This window comes from Ostrinia furnacalis, unplaced genomic scaffold (genome assembly GCF_004193835.3).
Source record: "Ostrinia furnacalis isolate ACB-3 unplaced genomic scaffold, ASM419383v2 OfSCF2422, whole genome shotgun sequence".
In the NCBI taxonomy this organism is placed as follows: Eukaryota; Metazoa; Arthropoda; class Insecta; order Lepidoptera; family Crambidae; genus Ostrinia; species Ostrinia furnacalis.
This window is the reverse complement of record NW_021132661.1, coordinates 493,547-512,115: the sequence shown is the minus strand read 5'-3', so window position 1 is coordinate 512,115 and position 18,569 is coordinate 493,547. Positions and strand designations below refer to the sequence as shown.

Genomic DNA, 18,569 nt, shown 5'->3' with positions numbered 1-18,569 from the left:
AGCTTTAAACTCTATTTGCTTACTCTATTCCTCAATACAATTTTATACAATGTAATGAAACCTATTTCCAGTGCATAAATAAGAGGTTAATTTAATAAAAAATAATAAAAAATAGTTTACTGTAAATTTTTGTAAATTTAATAAAATCATTCCAATTATTTTTTGAGACCATTGTTATCAACAAAACTGATAAATGCAATAACGGTACGCAAAACTATTATCATACACCTACTCGTAAACATAATCAACAGTAGTAAGATTATTTTTAATTACTTTCGCGAAGTCGTTGAACCGTGCACTTTTGCCAGTCTGCCAGATCATGGCTGCCAATTCGTCTATATCTGGTTACCGAATTTAGTGCAGTGTCATTTCAATTCTATAGCAGGTGGTTGTGTAAACACCAGGATGTTATGGATATCCGTAACCGTAACCGATTCAAAAGTTTCGGATAGTTTCGGATCGGAAAGGCGATCTTAATACATTTTAATATTTGTTACTTGTCTGGAACTCCCTGGCACCATCTAATATAAATAATATAATACCCGCCTGTTCTACCTTTATCATGGGTGTCGTTACATAAAGTGGCTCTGGGTCGCGCAGCTTCTTGCTATTTGAATTTTACATTTCAAATTCTAATATCCGTAACCAAAATTATCCGAAACTTTCGGATAATCCGAAATGATTTCATAACCGTAACCGAAACCGGTACAATATTATTGTAATATCCGTAACCGTATCCATAACCGAAACTTCATATATCCTAAACACACACAGACATGCAGAAAGAAATGTTCCTAAAAAGACACGTTACGCAAATGCACTTGTTGGAACAAAATTTTGACACGTGCCCGGTTTTATTTACCAACACAAGACACACCGTTATCTTATATTTAGTTAAATGTGCCTCGTGTATGCTATTTACAAAAGTAACTCAATCAAATCGGTTTCTAATGTTTTTGTCCCACAAATCACTAAATGGTTTCAGTAACAACAACGGAAAAGCAACACTCAAATCTAATACTAATTAATATTTATTTAATTTAATGGCTTGAATGCGTTTTTCAGTGTCGTTTAATACTTGAGCGTTTTATAATTATACGGGTCTGCATATTTTTTTTTATTCGAATATTTTATTGAGGAGTAGGTATGCATGCAACAAGTAGGTACCTACTTAATTATTATAATATGTATTAAAACAAAGTTTGAAACAAATGCATTTATTGGCAAGTCCATTTCGTGTACAATTTATCAAATGGGGCAATATAAATATTTATTTTATTCGTCTACTAATTTTACCTTTTATATCCACCACACAACTACAAACTATTGTGATGTTATCTTATTTAAATAATACAAAATAAAAAATATCATATTACATACACGATAATAATATAAAAAAATATTTTCATAACATATTCGTAGCTTTTTTAAATGCAAAATTAGATAAAATATGTGATACAACATGTCCCATTAAAGGAAAGGCAAACTAAGAGATCCGTAGTCACAAGAGTCTTTTTAAACGTCAATCTAGCCGACTTATAAGGAAGAAAACAAATATTACACAAAATAAAATATAATTACAACATTATTTTTAATTTATTAGTCATCAGATATCTTTTATTGCCATTGTAAAAAAACTACATACCCTTTTCACAGTCTTTCAAAATATACAAATGTAGCACGTAATATACAAATATAACACTGCAATACACCGAATTAATAAATTAAATGCCTTAAAATATTGTGTGTTTGATACAGAATTCACATTACATAAGAATATTATATGTATACTGGTATATTTTACTAAGAGGGACGGAAAATAACCTATTTAATCCGCCCAGCGCTTAACCGCAAATTCAACAACATAAATAAGTAAATTTACAAATAACAACATATTTAAATAAATTACTAATGATCGCGTGTATAAAACACGAGGAATTTTATTAATTGAAATTAGAAAACAGCGTAAGTTCTAGCGTACTAACCGATTATTAAATTGTGCGCTAAATTCATGTAAATAAATACTACTTGAGACTTTTTTATTTTATTTGATTTTTCATATCTTCTTATATCGCACAGCTGCAGCGAATGACTGCAGCGCCATAGCGCGACAAATGTTTTATGACTATTTAGTTATAAACTTATTACTCTGATGGGCCAACCTGTGGACCAACCCTATGTTGGACATAACAGCTCATTTATTCATCATAGATTAACATATTTTATTAAATGCAACAACATAAAATATATGTGTGTTACTCCTAATTTCCAATGATTTGATTTTATTGACTGAATATGATATTGTAAAAATCATTTAAAACAAACCATTAAATATTGGTATTTAAGAACTAAAACTTATTTTATGTATAAGTATACTTTCGTTGAGCGTTTCCTATTTTTAATTACTTAAAAATTTCATATTATAATTCTCTTGTCTTTTTAATTTAAATACTACACTAAGCCAATTGACTGCACTACATTTATTTAAATTATAATTTATTTAACCAATAATTTACCGCGCCGATTGTCATAGCACCCAATACAGCCTCTATGCGTTGCGATGGGTTTACATTTCAGCCTCTAAACATGCTAGATTACATTATTTACTTACAAATACGTTTACCTCATATAAAAATAGTTTGTAATGCGCCGTAATTTTGTCAGAATATATGGATTGTAAACAATTATAGAACCTACCCTTTTCGCACAATAAAGCCCAGTTTCTCAAGTCACCCTTGCTTCTAATCTCTTCTAATCTCTTGTGTGACACAGAAGTTACAAAATATGTAAATATTTTGTAATGCGCCGGAATATTTCGCTAATAAAAAAATATTGAATTAAACCTTTCTGCAAATTAGACTACAGTCCGGATTTTGATTTTACACCCACATCAATAATGTTTTATGTGTGACAACAATTGCGCGAAAACAATCATGTAAACACTTATGTTGTTTTATGTGATTTTAAATAAATGAAAATAATTTTGATGTTTCTAGTCTGCATTATTTTTATCAGCATTTTCTAACGAACGTTAATTTAAAAAACCGTTAATCGTTATTCGTTAATTTGAAAAAACCTCTGTTTTATTTCATTCTTCATCCAATTCATTCTCAAACGAGACCAGACATCAACAAAAAGTATCATCAAGCCAGACTTTTGTGACTAACACACGACCAACAACAACACTACTTAGTATAAAAACAGTTTACTTTTATTCCTCCTTTTGTTTCAGCGGTTCTTCCTCTGGATTCTCGTCCATACTGGCCGCGGTGTCGGTGCGAGATTTGTCCACTGGATATAACCTATAAATAAAAATTACAGTAACTATATTGGCTGAGCAATTTTTGAAAAAAATATATCTTTTTAATTATTATTGATTAACAGCTAGCATTTATTGCATAAACATAAGTAAATACGTAGGACCAAGAATACTACCCTGTGGGAGTTCAGAGCCAGTGAAGCCGGGATGCCGATTTTATTATTTACTTTCATCCTAGCAACAAACTAGAAAATAAATTGAATGCAAGAACCAGATTCAACAAAGAGATGTTGTAATTTTTAAGAGGGTCAAATTCAATAGTTCATTGTCAAAGGCGGGTTTCAGATCTAGAAATCATGTTATAATAGTAGTCCATTATGACTCAGATGAAGAACACAATGTTATTTAATTAATTTCCACTAAAATTAAATAAACAATAAATTGCCAGTACAAAAAAAATACAATAGTTATTTAAGGCATAAACAACAATCACTCACCATCTTTGGTACAGATACACCAAGAACACCAAATCATCGCGGAAGCAGGCCACTCGATGCGCAGTCGGCATTGTAATGATGAACGCAAACACGTCATCTATGAACGTGTTGAACGCCTTGTACATGAACGCTCGCCACGGCAGCGCCGCCACCGAGCGCAGACGGTAGTTTACAAATAACTGCGGCAGCATGAATAGGAAACCGAACGCGTATACGCCGTTTACTACGCTGTGGAGCGCCCATGAGTACCAGCTGGAATTAGAGACAAAATATGTAATTAAATAATTTATATTTACATCTACTATATAAAAATAAGTCGGGTTTTCCTCCCTGACGCTATAACTCCAGAACGCACGAACCGATTTCCACGGTTTTGCATTCGTTGGAAAGGTCTCGGGCTTCGTGAGGTTTATAGCAAAGAAAATTCGGGAAAAGGGGGTAAAACAGGATCCACGCGTACGAAGTCGCGGGCGGCCGCTAGTTCTGTGTAAATGAAATACAAGGCAATATGAGTCCAAACTAAGCTAGGCTAAAGTTCGTTTGTTTCAACCAAATTACGTCCGCTGCTAGTTAAAGGCCTCTCCCAAGGGTTTCCACTACAACCGTGCTTGCTAGATCTTGTTGTGCTTCCCGCGACCCTCACCATCGTGGGTTCAAGCGGTTGTTTGTTGCAAAAAATAGCACCAATTACGTATAATGTTACGCTGTGAAGCTTGATATGCCATTGTATACATATACTACCTCTTGTGCGGCTCGTAGACCAGCGAGTACACAGCTCCAGTGTTGCACAGTGGGTACAGCAGCATCACCTTGTATCTCATGGCTTCCGCATCGGCCGCCTGCGTGCTGCGCTCCGCCGCGTCGGTGTCAGACGCCACGCGGTACACGCGAGGACGCCATCAATCAAAACTACCTAAAAAGTATTTATATGTGTCACACAATAATCACCTCTTGTGCGGCTCGTAGACTAGCGAGTAAATAGCTCCAGCAATGCACAGCGGGTACAGCAGCATCGCCAGGTATCGCATGGCTTCCGCATCGGCCGCCTGCGTGCTGCGCTCAGCCGCATCAATATCAGACGCCACGCGGTACACGCGAGGACGCCAGCCAGCCCACGACACGCGTAAATGAAGGATCTTCTTCACTTTCCATAGCTGGAAAAGTCATAAGTATTTATTGTGAGAACTTGCGAAAGTGCCTTTTTGAGAAAGTGACCATAATTGAAAATGACATTTTGCGACACGACTTTATGCTCGTAAAAACTCTTCCAAAATGGGAATCCTTTTCGATCGCATGTATACTATTTGAGTTACTTGAGAAATCAACGCCTTTCAATTCACCGAGGGCTAAGGCTAACATGTTAGCATTAATGAAGTCCTGTAATATGCTAATGAGCATTAAAAATACTTCGGCTATAGTGTCGTGTCGTGTAGCATTAAATTACTGTTTTATGATCGTAAATCTCGCTTATCTCTACATTATGTTACAATAGCACTTACTGTGTACTCTTTTACTGTTTGTGTAACATGGAGATATTATATTGAATTGTTTTCCCTTAGTCAAGAAAATTAATATAGATACTACTTCTTCAGTAGAGCTACTACATGCATTGGCCTTTTTAAATATGACAAACATTAAAACTCTGGAATACTTTTTGAGGATACTTACCTCAATTAGGAGGCTTATGCCAGCCGGCACAAGTATTAACAGCGACGATTTTTCATCCAGAAGGTAGAAGAATATGATGAACTGCGAGAAAGCGCGCCAAAACACCGTGCGCGCAGACAATCCGGCCAGAGAACGTTTGCGCCGCCAGAACGAGACGTCATTCTTGAACGCCAGGAAATCAAATAGCAGCTGGAATGGAATAAAATTAACTAATTTCAAATTGATTGAACACTATCCCACAACTTTAACATAATTTATGTCCGTTTTCACCATCAATCCCTAATTTTTAAGTGACCCCTATGAATACAGAATTCCTGTTATTTGTTACCATAGGGGTCACTTATAAATTAGGGATTAATGGTGAAAACGGGCATTAGTAACCCTTAATAAGGGGACATAGACAGCCAGTCCTACAGTATATGTTAAACCTACAGACAGTATGTAGTGTTAATGTAAATAAGATTTTTAAAAGTAACAAGGAACCTAGTAAAATAACAAGAAACTGTTAGTTTTGTAGATGTGCATAACATTGAAATATATACTTTAGTTTACACCACAATGACTATGAACTGCCTGTCTTCAATAACATCAACTATCTAGATAATTAGTTAATTAACTTACATGACAACTAGCTATCAAAACTGTTGCTGATAGCAAGTACAGGTTTGTATCTGCAAATATCCCTTTCACATCATCCACATCTTGCTTGCTAAATCCGAGAGACAGAAGCTGATCTAACGCCAACCTCACGTGGAGTGCCAGCCGGAAAGATCCATATGACGTTGGAGACACATTCACAGTTATGTTCACTTGTGTTGTGCTGCTGTTCAGAAGTCTCAGGTTTGACATACGGAACTTGAGCACATTCTGTTGTAGTATCGGCAAGAATTTTCCTCCTCTTACTCTACAGAAAATAATAGACTTATCAATAATAACATAAAATTATTATAACCCAATTTTCTATATGAAAACACTTGCATTGACTGTACCTTATGTAAGGATAAAGCTCTCCAGGGATTTTTTTAGCAGGTAGAATCAGTTCATCCGCCAAAATCGACAATGGGGCTACACTTGTAATGTGAGCAAATGGTCTCACATTCAAGACTGGTTTTTTAGTTTCATCCGCCTGTAATACGAATTAATTGACTTTTTATGACTGAATAACTTAATAATATAAATAAATAATGGAAAGCAACTATATGTTTCTTTTTAAGNCTTTTAAATACTCAATGCACATTTCCTTAGTTTACACTTACATTTTTCTGTAACAGGTTGAATGTTTCAGCTTGAGGTTCCGTATGAGTAACTAATGGCATAGTGTGCACAGACTCTGTTCGATAGATCTCATCAAAATCTTTGTACAGGCGGTTGTCATCCAACAAAACAGCATGCATAAATAATGTGCCATTGTTGCGGGTCTTACGTGGAATCTTAACAGTAATATCGCTGAAAAAAAATCTGTTTCAGCAACAGCAAAAGAATTAAAATATTCAAATGAATAATAATTAACAACTTACAAAGTAGCCGGGTTTTTGTAGTCAAATTTCATCGCTGTATGAACTTTTGTGACAGATTCAGATATAGAGTTTTCGGTGAAAGGAAACTCTTTTACGGAAGTATACAGAACGAGGTGCTGAACAGGATTTGAAGCCAAATATGAAGAGAAACATCGTTCGCCACGACTGCATTTTGGTGGAATGAAAATCTCAGCTAAAGTCCATATTGTATTTAAAATATACCCTGCAAAAACTAAAGAAATAATCAGACTAACAGAAATATACTTCATTACCAAACAATTTACGTAACTATGTTAGAAATAAAATTATTTTCATCGAAAATTTTAGACGTGAACCGTGATGTTTTATTTTAAATGAAATGTCACTTTGACATTTTTTTTTCACGTTCTAAGGATTTTGTTGCTTGGCTTTTCGTTGTTTCGCCATTGTCGGTCAGTGATGTGCCACTGACAACTAATTCGTAAAACCGGTTTTCTTAAAAAAACTGTATCCATAGCCGTTGCATTAATTCTACGCTTCATTTTTTTTTCGCATCTTTAATCTGTCGTGAGAAAAGAAAACAAATTAAAAAAAAAACTTTAATGGGCGACGACAGCCAGGGTACGGAAACTTCCATACTACGATCAAACTTGCTTCCAAACAGCGACTTCAGTCGATAAATTCCAATACTTTTTTTTTTTCTTTATGGCTCTCGCGGATTGCGTTTAGCCACGACAGGGTTCTTGATTTTTGCGTTCAGTTTTGCCATAAGTTTTGCGGNTTCGAGAAGTTTCCTTTTTCCCGGTGCGCGACGCCAACGTGAACGGTCGATTTTGAGCTAGCCTATGTTGAAATATGTAAATTCCTATAAATGTTTGCCACGAAGTTTGTTTAGTCGTAAGCTTAAGTTTCAATAAATGAATATTGTGAAACCACGACTAAAATGACGCCCAACTCGAGGCCTTAACCTACGAACAGTACCGGCAAAGTACCTACCGTGAGTGCAGCAACGTGTCGAAACCTGTTTTTAGGCGTGAAAACAGTGCAATCTCGAACTTTACGAGTGACGATGGCTTCCGCGACGCGATCCAAGTGTGGGGTCGCAGGCAACCGCGACGACCACGACGACCACTCGGCGGCAACGGCGTCGGCAGCCGCGGGCGACCAGGGGGTCGCTCAGCACGGCGCCGACCGGCAAGCGACAGCGGCTCCGACCGCGCCCGGCGGCAGCGCCGCGGGCCCGTTCATGACCGAGTCGCAGGTGTCCTCCCTCCTGTCGGCCTTCGCGCGGTCCCAACAGGAGGCCAACCGCATCCTCTTCGAGAACCTACTGACGACGCTGAGCACCACGAGCACGACGTGCACGGGGCCGGCAGTACCGCCCCAGTCGCCACCGATGTCGACATCCGAGTCGCAGTTCCGAGGCGGGTCGTTCGCAAAATGCACGGCACGCTTCGATGGGCGAGCGGACGACGCCGACAAGTTGGAAGCATTTCTGGACGCCGTCACTACATACAAGGAGTGCCTGAGCGTGAGCGACGAGCACGCGCTGCGCGGCCTCCCCATCCTGCTGGTGGATGATGCAGCTGTGTGGTGGCGAGGGGTCAAGAACTCCGTCTACACCTGGGACGACGCGGTCGCGCGCCTACGAGGCATGTACGGCGCCGCACGACCGGCCTACAAAATCCTTCGCGAAATATTCGCGCAAGAGCAAGGACAGCAACGATGCGACGTGTTTATCTCGAAGACCTAGAAAAAAAAAAAAAAAAAAAAAAAAAAATTTTTTTTTCGCATTTTTAATCTGTCGTGAGAAAAGAAAACAAATTAAAAAAAAAACTTTAATGGGCGACGACAGCGTACGATCGTAATAAATCGGTGTCTCCAAGGAAATATTATTGATGTTTTATTCTGCTGAGAATGCCTAAGGTATATCATTTTATCATGTAATAAAAAGCAAAATCGTCGTTTATATCTAATAAAATTATGTTTATCTTAGTGTATGTGGCACTGTTTTGACAGTTGTCATTCCCTAGCTAATATTTTGTTTGTTTTCAGATTGGAATTATTCAAGAGCTGATGTTTCTTGGACATTGTATTAGTACGGAGTACCTGCGAGTAGCCTAATAAAATGATAACTATCAGTGAGGATATGTGCTCAACAGTAGATGGCCATGGATGCTAAAGATTTACGTACCGAAACTACCATAGGCGAATGCAATAATGATGGCAGCAGCAAGTTCGCTCAAGGCAGTGCTGCGCCCCCATGCAGCGTCAGCGAAACATACGAAAACATTTCAACTAACCCGCTGGCCAAATTGGAGGCACCGACGTCGCGTCCGTGCGCTGTCATAGGCCCAGACCGTATAGTGCCACCATCTAATGGAGATGGAGCTTACTCTAAAAAAGGTCATTATGACCCATGGCTCCATGTGGACAATACATACCATCCGCCACCGGAGTATCCCCATAAAATACCAAGTTACCAAAGTCCAATAAGAAACATATCACCTAGACAAACATTCCAAGAAAATATGCAACGTATTATGGTGCAACCTACTTACAATTCTGTCAAAATAAGTGATGATGCAAACTACCCACTAGACAGAAACACTAATAAAAATGGAAAAATTCCTGGCCCTCATGAGGCCAAGTACTGTGATGTGCCTTATTCTGTGAATGCTATTAATAGTGACCAAAAATCATCTGAAATGTGTTTAAGTAATATGAATAATTCGCGGAACTATCCACAAATGTGGCATCCAGGAGGTGTAGGGATAAGGCCTCCAAGGCCTTACGGTGCTCCAGAAATTTACCAATTTCCTGAGTACACCAGTTGTGCAGGTCCAAGACAGATGCCAATGCCAAGAACTCATCGGAGTGCTAATGAAGATCCCAGCCTTGCATATGGTGAAACATATTATTCTGAAGGTAACATTAGATATAAGCCTTATCCAACAGTCAAAGACAGGTATCCACAAACGAGGTATGAGTATGTGAGTAATTATGCTAATCCATTTCATCCTCCACCAACTTTTCCTTCGCATAAATATGATTTACAAAAACCTTTGCCACCGCATTTATCCTATCCCCAAGTTCCTATCAAGTATTTGGAGAACAGGATGAATGAGACTGTTATGGAAGGGTATCAAAGACCACCACTAAATTATAATGTTCCACCATACAGAAATCAAGTTATACATTCAGCATATGGACCAGTGATAGGTAGTAATTTACAAAACAAAGTTTTTCCTTACCCACCAGATGGTTCTGTTAAATCTCTAACTACAAACAAACTACCTTATGATAACAAACTCTATGCAGAGTATGAAAATGCCCGTAATAAAGGTTACCCTATGTCTGAAAGCATGTACTTCAATGAAATTGCTCGTTCACATGGGAAAACTCAACCTATACTCCCAAATTACCCTGCTGCCAGTATGCAAACTATTCATGCACACCCATATTACCGAAAAGACAATTTGGCTGCTAAGAACTTTGAATACATGTCACACTTTAGGCATTTAGATCCATCTATGAATCCTAATCTATTGACCAGACACACAAACCAATTTTCCCCTACTTCAATAGCCATTTCCCCATCAGATTCCAATACAAGTAATGAAACAGCACACACCCATGGGGGTTCTCTTGAAGACTGTGGATATGCAAGCCAGTCATCCACTGCTAGTGTTAGAAGTTTTGATTCAGGTCTTGGAAGGATGATTCCTAATGACTTTCACAGAAGATATAATTATCCATATCAGACAATGGTTAGAGCATCGACACTGTCATCTAAACCAGAAGGGAGTGGTTCAGCCACTAAGGATAAGAAGGGTATTGATGTCAGGCAATATCTGCAAATGTGGAATGAGGGAGAAGAAGAGCATAGTGGCAAGGAAAAAGAAGTGGTGATGCAATCAGATTTATTGTCAAGTAAATTAGCCAATCAATATGAAGTTATGAAAAATAATGAACAACTTTATGTTCTTGGTTTAGTTAATGTCCCAAGTGAAGAGTTGGGCAAATATGAACATATACAGAAAATTTCTAAATTGCCTGATAATATAAAAGGCTATAACAACATTGAATTGCTTAAACATTTCGAGGAGGCTATAGAGTCATCTAATGTAGGTCATCTCAATCACAAACCACCAACACCCAGGAACTACCAGTCTATGAAGAGTTCTTTAATTCAAGGGGCAGGCATGTTGCCACCTCGTCCATTATCGCCACTTGATGTTGAAGCAAAAATAAGTCAATCTGTCATTCACAAAGAAGTTGGTTGCAATTTTGAAATCAAACCATGCAGTCCAGAAATGTTAAATGTTGAAGTGGCAACACCTGCTCAAAGTGTTCTAGGAGAAGAAAGAGTTATTGAAAAAGTTTCAAACCCAATGATTGCTAATTCGCCAATATTAAGTAGCACTCGTGAGAATGAAAAACATTGTGATATGAGTCAAAAAGAACACAGGATAATGCTAAATGATAATGTCAAAACTCAAAGTTGCAATATGATAAATACTCAATGTTCAAATAATGAAGATGTCAATGTCATGAAGGCAAATTATAGTCTTCAGGACTTAGAGAGTAATGCAGGTGTATGTCTTGCTTCTTTGCCGAGACTTGATAATGACATTGAGTTGAATTTTCCTGAAGTTAATCAACAATTTATTAATGCCAACAAAGAATCGGTCATTATCGCCAATGATTTTCCAATTGAGATGGATGTCATGACAAATAATGATGCCTATCAGACAGATGAAGATTTTGCTACGAAATCAGAAAACTCATCTAATGTATTGCCAATATTAGAATCAGATAAAGAAGTTTCGAAACTGAGTAAGTACAGAAAAGTTAAGAGGAATGACACAGAATGTAAAGACAAGCAAACATTATCAGCATCTCAATCATTGAGAACTGACAGTGTAATTATTAAAAATCCAGAAAATACAAAATGCATAGAGAAAAATACAGAAACAAATGATCATTGTGAGATGAAGACAAGTGACTGCCTATCCGTAAAGCATCACATGTTAAATGATGAACCTGTTTGTCATGATAGCAAAGAAATGGACGATGATGTAACTAATGATGAAGAAATGGCTATTGATTTTAGTTTAAGCAAAAATGAAAATAATCTTGATGATAAAGATTCTAATTATTTGTGTGAACTGTATAATACAGAAAAATCAAATTCACCTTGCAGTGAATCAAATTCTGTCTACCAGCAATTAGTAGAAGATACAAATAAAAATTGTTGTAATTCACCATCTGTTAACTCAAATGATTATACAACCAAAAGTCCTGTGTCTGATGAAATTAATGATATTAATGCATTTCCTGTGTCTGATTCCAATGACACTAAATTGCATGAAAATGATATTAAAAATAATGAGGACAAGGAAGAATACTCTAAAGAAATCTCTGAAATATTGTTAGATAGAGATGACAAAGAAACTGAAAGTATAAATACTGACAATGTGTCAGATATCAATAAAATAAATAATACAGTTCATGATCATGAAATAGTACAAGCAAAAGATACTGTCGATTACGAAATCGATTCTTTACAGAATGTAGAGTCAAAAATTCATAGTCAAATGTCTACATCTACAACAAAAGTAATTGATGACAATGATACGATATTATCTACTGAAAATATATCAGCATTAAAGAAAAAATACAGACTTAACGGCGAAAATAACCACACAAACCTCTTCAATGAAGGAAGGCCACATTCACTTGATAATAATAATTATAACATTGAAAATGACGAAGTTCATTGCGAATCCATAGCAATTGAAGGTACAAACACATACGATAATAAAGAGTATTTAGAAAGAGTATCTCACAATGATACTATGGAATCGCATGATAATTACATTTTAGTAAAAAAATATTTAGAGGTAAAAGTTGTGAAAAAATCTATACATAAAGAATTATTTTCTCCTCGGATACAAAATCTTCTTCTTTGGAGCGAAGGGCAAAATGGTTTAAAATCTTTCATTACCAATCCAAATGTGGCAGTTTCCACTGAAGACAATTTGAACATATTTAACAAATTACCTATTAAAGATAACCCCACCAGTCAATCTGATAAACAGAACATCACAGTAGACAATCAGATATTTATTACAAGTTATAAGCAGCAACCACCATCTAAAGACTGTCCAAATCCTGATTTAGGTGTTGAAGATTGCACTTTAGACAATTTAGGCAGTGCCATGGATTCCACCGATGAGCTTCAATCAGAGAGTGCAGATCTCAATGACTGTCCTGTTCCAGACTCTAATATGGAGATATCAAATGTTAACAATTTGATTAGCACCATCGATCCAATCAATACTAAACTTCAATCAGAAAGCACTAAACCTGAGGACTGTTCTATTCTTGATGCAAATACAGAAGTTTCCGCTGTAGAAAATTTAAACAGTGTTGATGACTCTAGCAGTACTGAAATTCAACCAAAATGTACTGACGTTAAAGAACTCAAGTTAGATATTAAGGATTGCCCTGTAGATAATGTACGCACTGTTAAAGATTTGTCGGATAATAATCTTCAAACAAATTATACTGAACTTAAAGATCCTATTTCTGACGTCGTCAATGAAGTTAACACTGGAGACAAACTAAACAGCGTCATAGATTGTTTAGGTACTGAACCTGAATCAAAATCTATTCGAGAAAGTCCTATTTCTGATATTGAAATTTCCGAAGTAGATACTATAAGGACCATCAAACATTTCACCGAAAATGACCTCCAAATAAAGTGTAATAATGACTGTCCAATTGTAGAAGACAACACTATGAATAATCTTAAGAGTGTTACTGATGATGATAATGACACGTCTGTAGGAGAGTCAAAATCTACTTATGTTGAAGAAAGTGGCTTGGATGACACGTATGATAGGGTTTCAACTGTAAATAACTCAAGCAGCGTTGAAACGATCTCCAATAATGAATCAAATAGTATCAAAGGTTTTGATAAAAAATTGCTTCATTCAGAATCTTCTAAAGATTATCCTATTTCAGAGTATGATGAACAAGTTAATACCAATGGCAATTCCCAAAATCTCCCCAAGGATGTTAAAAATTTTACTAATTATGAGGTTAAATCAAACTTGCATACCACTTCCGATTTAATTGTAGAGGTTCCTGCTGAGGATCATGCGCAAAGTAATGAAACTACTCAGAGCTTGACTAATGAGCATCTTACTGAATTTGCTAATCTCAAAGAATGTCCTATTCCTGCTTCGATAAATGAGGATTTCACAAATAAAGATTTGGCTAGTAACAAACTTCTATCAGAACCGAAAACTAGCGAAAACGACTCTCCTAGTTCTGTCTCAAATTTTAAAAATTTGGCTCCCATCTATGAACTAAACAGTAAAAATACTGTGCATCTGTCAAAAGTTACAAATGTTTGTGACTCAAACACTGAAATGCCTGTGGACAATATCAAGGATGATAAGGATTGTTCTTTTTTGTCTATGAATACTCAGTATGAAAGTGTTAATACTATCCAACCTTTCACCAAAACTGAAATTCAAACAGAACTAATTAACAAAGACTGTCCTAATTTCGAATCTTCAGAGATTTCTCCTGAGGATAATCACAGCAATTTCAAGGATATTACTAATATTATCACACACAGTCCTCTTAATATCTCTGATGGAAATGTGGATAATTTAACCGCTGTTAATGATTCCATCAACGATGAACTTGAATCACAATCTAACGATACTAATACTGAAGTATTTATAAATAAAGATTCCGATTTCGAAGACAAATATGATAATAATCAAGTACCAGAAGATATAGTAACTGATGATGTTCTTTGTTCACCAAATCATGAGTCATTCGATGCTAGCGTTTCTAATTTTACCCAATCCAATAATGATGAAAGTGAAATATTAGATGAAGCTGTCTATCATTATGACTGTTTACAATCAGACTCCGGTATACATGACATAGAAACAGAAACTAGTATTTGCAACGAACGAGTTGAAGAAACAGAAACTAGTGTTTGTGAAGAACGAGTTGAAGAAACAGAAACTAGTATTTGTGAAGAAGTTGAAGAAACAGACGTTTTAGATGAAGCAAACGCTTTCAGTGCACAGTATTCAGAGAAAGTACTTGATGTAGTAAAACAAACCGATGAACTTCCAGAAGTTTTGGTAGCATCAAGTACAAAAGATGCACCTGGTAGACGTTGTCTGAAAAGATCTTTGTCAGATTCTGCTTTAAATTTGTATGACAACGATAAAGTAGATGATAGTTTACATGATATTCAACTGCATAATTTAATTACAACAAAAAGACGTAGAAAAAACAATCACTTTTTAAATGTTTGCGAGTCTAACTACTCTGCTACTGACGTCCTTAATTTTCATAATAATAGAAGGAATTCAATTTGTTCAGTTTATAATGAAAACATGTCCTTTTGTATAGTTATAGATGATAACTGTATAATTACTGAAGAAAACGATGAGGGAGAAAAAATATGCTATACCGAAATACCTGAAGAATGTTTAACAGCTATTCATGCTGAAAACATTGACGAAGCCGATGTAGATCATACTTCAGAAATCATTCTTTGTCCTCAAGAAAGTACTGATGAATATAACGAAACTTTTGTCTTGGAGATGTCTGAAGAAAAAACTTTAGAAGAGTCTTGGGTTGATGATGTAGCTTGCGTAGAAACTGTTGTTAGCGATGACGTTGCTGAAGACATTGAACTAAGCGCTCCATCATCTCCTACGGAAATTGATGAAAAAGAAAATGATGAATCTGACATTTTTGCGAGTGTCAGTGATCACACCGAAAAAGTTAAATACATTTATGGCGATAAAATGTGCAACGATGATGCTGAGCTTGTCGAAACATTGTATAGAACACCACAAATGGATGTAAATAAAACACTCGTTAATAGAGAATCTCATATCACTGATGACAACGACGATGATGATGATGATTACGAAGAAAATCCCGTAAATAATGATGACGAGTTTGAACCACCTAATCCAAATATGTTACTCCACAAATCTGATAGTGGGAACACTTTGGAATCAAACCTTGTGCATTATAATAACACATTAGATAATGATTTAGAAAATATTAATCCCACAAGTGAGCTACCAGAAACTGGACACAATATTCCTACTACAAGACATGATCAAACTGAAACAAATAAGTCCTCGACATTGTGTGACGTATCACAAGACAATAAAATAAATTCATGTGAATCTAGTGTCGATGAAGTCTTTTCATACACAAAGGATGAAAGCTCCGCTAATTCTTCTGCTTTTAGCTCCCCAGAAGTTTCTTCAACTACATCAGAAGATAGGAATACTTCTACGTTATTATTAAAAATCACTAATTACCAAGGCACAAGAACTTCACAACTAAACAATATGAATTTTACTAAAACAAATAGTTGCAAGTTCACAGAAAATATTAATTACACAAATTTTATTAGTAATTCAAAAGAACCTCGACCTCTGATAACTAAAGCGGCTCAAAAATATATTCCGCCTCTAAAGGAAACCGTAGAAGATCTTAAAGTGAAACTTCCTTTATCAAAAGAAAGACTGATGCAATTCCAACAGTTAAAAATGTCAAGAATTGGAAAGAAACATACATCTTCTCCAAACAAAGATATTCCAAAGAAAATAAAACCAAAGTTTGAAGATGTTCTCAAAAGTATTGATGAAATACAATTTAAAATGCATAAAGAAAAGAGAAAGAAACCAAAAAAATCTGTTCCTAAAGTAGTAATTAAGAAAAACGAAAATGGGTCGCACTATGCAAGCACTAACAAGGAGTGTTTTAACCCCGACCTGACAGGAAGAAAATGGCAACCTTGGGTTTTTATAGAAAAAAATGCTTTTATTGATAAAATGGCTTTGAGAAGAAAAACGAAAGCGGTATTTAATCACAGGAAAAATACATTTGTATTTGCTGATAAGTTTAAAAAATATAAATCTATACCGAGCGCAAAGTTCGTAATAACTCAACCAAAATTAGATGATTCATCAGTGGGAAAACTAAAATATACTATCAGGTTAAAACACAGTTATTGAAGGTAGTTTGTTTGTAGCTTAATTTGAATTTGGTTATTAATTTTGCCATTATAGCACTAATTTAGTTAATAATCCCACCCTAATTTTTGGTCTCGTAATTGCATTCCTACGATATCATAGATTTTATTTAATAGTTACCCAATATACTTCACATATTCTAGATTTATTTACTTGCACTAAATAAATACCAAATTCTGTTTATAGTGTGATATAAAAATAATAAAGAAGAAAATTTAATTTAGGGTAGGTATGTGTTTATTTATGTTTTTCGATAGTGCAATTTGATCTGAATTTTTTATTGTTGATTTCTTAAAAAAATATTGTTATTTGTTTTTTTAACGTCATTCCATTTTGAGTAGTAGTAGTACCTATCCAAATATTTTGTTTAAAATTATTTTATCGTGCACTGTTTATGCACTTCAATAGCCATTAGAAGTATTAGATTACCTGTATAAAAATAGAATATAAGAAAAGATATATTAGTTATTTATTAATTTTACATTATACATTTGTTGTATTGTATATGTATGTACCTACATTATTCACAAAGATATGGTTGATATTTTTAAGGTTATTGATAAAGGCGACGAAAAAATTGTCGTCGTGAGCTATGTTTTGGTCCCTTGTCTTTTTGTACCTACAGCGGGTGCTCGTATAAATATTTACCGCTTTTGTTTTTAGCTTTGGTCCAAATATGTATATCTGGGTAGCCGGTTAAGTAATTTGTATTGTACCTACCTAAGAAAGAAGAATGAAAATGACCACACCAATTGTGGCGGTCAATGAATTGCTCACTAAGTTTTAAGCACATTATCTATATTTAATAATGTTTATATTTTGACTGCAAATTATGAATGTGGTGTTTTTAAAGGATGAAGTACAATGATTGTAAATTTCTTATACATTAATCGTGATAGATTGTAATGAAATGAACTTCTACAAAGAAGCCTAGTAAATACGTCGAGTAGTTCAAAGTTATGTGATGTTGCATTGAAACAGTATAGAGTAAGCATACGTATGTGAATGTGAGTAATAAAATTAAAGCGTGAAATAACCACATCCAATACTCAAAAAGTAATAGTTTATTGAAAAATTCGCGTCTTAAAACCCTGATGAAACACTTAAGATTTTTTGACCCATGATACCATGGTGAAGGGTCAATATGGTCACTCACATTAACATAGCTCCCACAGATCCATTGATTAGTATTTTTTTTTTCAATCAAGGTATAGTCACTATTAATTAATATACAGGGTGTTAGGTAAATGGGTATATGAGCCGACACTAGCCTATGTTAACATGGGCATATAAATGGTATGGTGAAGTCAGAAAATTGATATCTTCATTTTAATTATTTTAATTTTCATACAAATCGGAATTTATAATCGGAATCTTCATTTTAATTATTTTAATTTTCATACAAATCGGAATTTATAAAATTTATTTTGTATGAAAATTAAAAAAATTAAAATCATGATATCAAATTTCTGACTTCACCATACCATTTATATGCTCATGTTAACATAGGCTAGTGTCGGCTCATATACCCATTTACCTAACACCCTGT

The 18,569-nt window shown here is 35.4% G+C and overlaps 2 protein-coding genes across 2 annotated transcripts; one reads left to right on the top strand and one right to left on the bottom strand.

The window, feature by feature from the left end:
- Positions 1 to 1,306: 1,306 nt before the first annotated feature.
- On the bottom strand, positions 1,307 to 7,294 carry LOC114355583 (cleft lip and palate transmembrane protein 1-like protein). Its single transcript, XM_028308522.1, has 8 exons — positions 6,942 to 7,294; positions 6,681 to 6,870; positions 6,414 to 6,550; positions 6,046 to 6,328; positions 5,425 to 5,613; positions 4,705 to 4,910; positions 3,757 to 4,008; positions 1,307 to 3,302 (listed from the first exon to the last, which is right to left on the bottom strand). Exons 1-8 carry the CDS (start codon positions 7,208 to 7,210, stop codon positions 3,212 to 3,214), a joined length of 1,617 nt encoding a protein of 538 aa, XP_028164323.1. The 5' UTR covers positions 7,211 to 7,294; the 3' UTR covers positions 1,307 to 3,211.
- Positions 7,295 to 8,756: 1,462 nt separating this feature from the next.
- LOC114355572 (protein PFC0760c) lies at positions 8,757 to 18,022 on the top strand. The gene is made up of 2 exons (XM_028308506.1): positions 8,757 to 8,846; positions 8,976 to 18,022. The coding sequence occupies exon 2, from the start codon at positions 9,086 to 9,088 to the stop codon at positions 17,000 to 17,002; it is 7,917 nt and encodes a 2,638-aa protein (XP_028164307.1). The 5' UTR covers positions 8,757 to 8,846; positions 8,976 to 9,085; the 3' UTR covers positions 17,003 to 18,022.
- Positions 18,023 to 18,569: the final 547 nt, after the last annotated feature.